Below are 2,042 nucleotides of genomic sequence, written 5' to 3'. Positions count from 1 at the left end.
CCCCTGATTTAGGTATCACTCGTGAGGTTGCCTCCGAAGTGGTAGCTGCTAGGTTTAGACCTGGTGCCTTACTAGTGATTTGAATAGGACGATCAGTCTCATTTGAAAGTTTTTTGGATTTAGCTGCCCACCCAGAGCCAGGCATACGGTTGCTTTTCTCTTCTACATCATAAAGCCGGCACCCTCAAAACACCTAGCCAAGCCGGTCTCCATGTGGCAACCTAAACAGCCCGGGGTGGGCATGAAACCCGAAGCTTCAGAACAACGTCGAAAGCGGAAACACCTCGACCAAAGTGGGACAGAGACCAAGTCTGAAGCTTTGGGACAAGGTCCATCATGGAACTGCCAAGGTGGAACACAAATGGTGTTTCAGAAGCCTGGAAAGGCTCGGAAGAAGACCCGTCAGGAGCATCAAGACCAAAAACTTAAAAAAGAACAGCCCGGCAAGGGTCAGGGACAGAAAACCCAGGAAGAGGGTTCAGGAAATATCAAACCCCTAGAGTGTCAGCCAGATCAGACTGTAGTTGAGAAGTTGGCTGAGGGTGGCAAGTGTCGTAAGCGGCAATATTCTGTCCTACAGGAAAAACCTCAAAGCCCCCAAAACGAAAAGCATGCTAGGTCACTTGAACAGCTTCAAGGTGGCCATCCTGTGAGGTCTGACCCACACAGGCCTCACCCAACCTTTTCTGACACCTCCAACAACAAAGGTGGAATGCCAGGGCATCCTCATGGACGAGAAACAGCTCACGGAGATAGACAGCCATCGACAGAGGTTCTCTCTACCAAGAGAGAGAAGAGGTGTGCTGAGGAGAAATGTGTACGGGGGAACAGCTTGGAGCATGGCTTGCGGGGAACAGAGAATGCAAACATCCTGGACAGTGGCGGCGGTAGGTTACTCCCCGACAAGGTGGCAGTAGTTGCAGGAGAGGAAAAGGCTCTCCCAGAGCAAGAAAACAACCAAGAAAAAGAATTTACAAAAGAAATGGAAAAGGAAGTTGATAAAGCATTGGGTCCAGGAGCCCAGGAAGAAATCCTCAGTACGGGATTCAAGCTCAAAATCACACGAGGAGATATGCAGACCCTCAAGAACGGTCAGTGGCCCAATGATGAGATCATCAATTTCTACATGAATCTTCTGGTTCAGAGAAATGAAAACCAAGGCTACCCTGCTCTTCATGCCTTTAGCACTTTCTTTTACGCCAAGCTAAAGCATGGCGGTTACAATTCTGTGAAAAGATGGACCCGAGGAATCAATCTCTTTGAAAAAGAACTTATCTTGGTGCCTATTCACCAGAGGGTCCATTGGAGCCTGGTGGTAATCGATTTAAGAAAGCGAAGCATTGTCTACCTCGATTCAATGGGTCAGACAGGGAAAAATATCTGTGAGACCATCTTCCACTATTTACAAAATGAGAGCAAGACCCGAAGGAACATGGAGCTGGACCCTGTGGAGTGGAAGCAGTACAGCTTAACTTCACAGGAGATCCCTCAACAACTGAATGGGAGCGACTGTGGGATGTTCACCTGCAAATATGCAGATTACATCTCTAGAGACCAACCTGTGACCTTTTCTCAGCAACACATGCCCCTCTTCAGGAGGAGGATGGTGTGGGAAATCCTGCACAGTCACTTATTGTAACAACATCCACCTGGTCGCTATGGCTCCCGCCCTGTTTGTTTCCATCCATGTTTCTAATATACCTCAAGTGGGATGAGTTGAAGAGACTTTAAACAGGTACTGAGCTGTCTGACCGGATGGAGCCCACTCTCTTCAATATTTTCCTAACTTGGGGTGTGGGTCTGCCGCCCTAATGCCATCTCTAGAACGTATATAACTACCGCCAGCTTAGAAACTGCCACTGTCCAACTCACGGAAGACTACTTGCTCAAGAAATACTATTTTAATGCTGAACTTAGTCAATGAATTAGTGCTTTTGGGTGTTTTTGTTTGTTTGCTTGTGTATTTTGTTTTTCTTGTTTTTTGTTTTGTTTTCATTTGTGTTTTTGTTTTGTTTGTTTTGTTTTTGTGTGTTTTTGGTTTT

At 46.7% G+C, this 2,042-nt stretch overlaps 1 protein-coding gene across 1 annotated transcript; it reads left to right on the top strand.

Annotated features, from left to right (window-relative positions):
* The first annotated feature begins 211 nt into the window (after positions 1 to 211).
* Positions 212 to 1,639, top strand: Senp17 (Sumo1/sentrin/SMT3 specific peptidase 17). The gene is given in 1 exon segment (NM_001002833.1): positions 212 to 1,639. A coding segment is annotated over 1 exon segment (1,428 nt).
* The last annotated feature ends 403 nt before the right edge of the window (positions 1,640 to 2,042 follow it).

The sequence above is a fragment of the Rattus norvegicus genome, chromosome 4, assembly GCF_021556685.1.
Source record: "Rattus norvegicus strain SHRSP/BbbUtx chromosome 4, alternate assembly SHRSP_T2T, whole genome shotgun sequence".
In the NCBI taxonomy this organism is placed as follows: Eukaryota; Metazoa; Chordata; class Mammalia; order Rodentia; family Muridae; genus Rattus; species Rattus norvegicus.
This window is presented reverse-complemented; position numbering and strand designations above follow the sequence as displayed.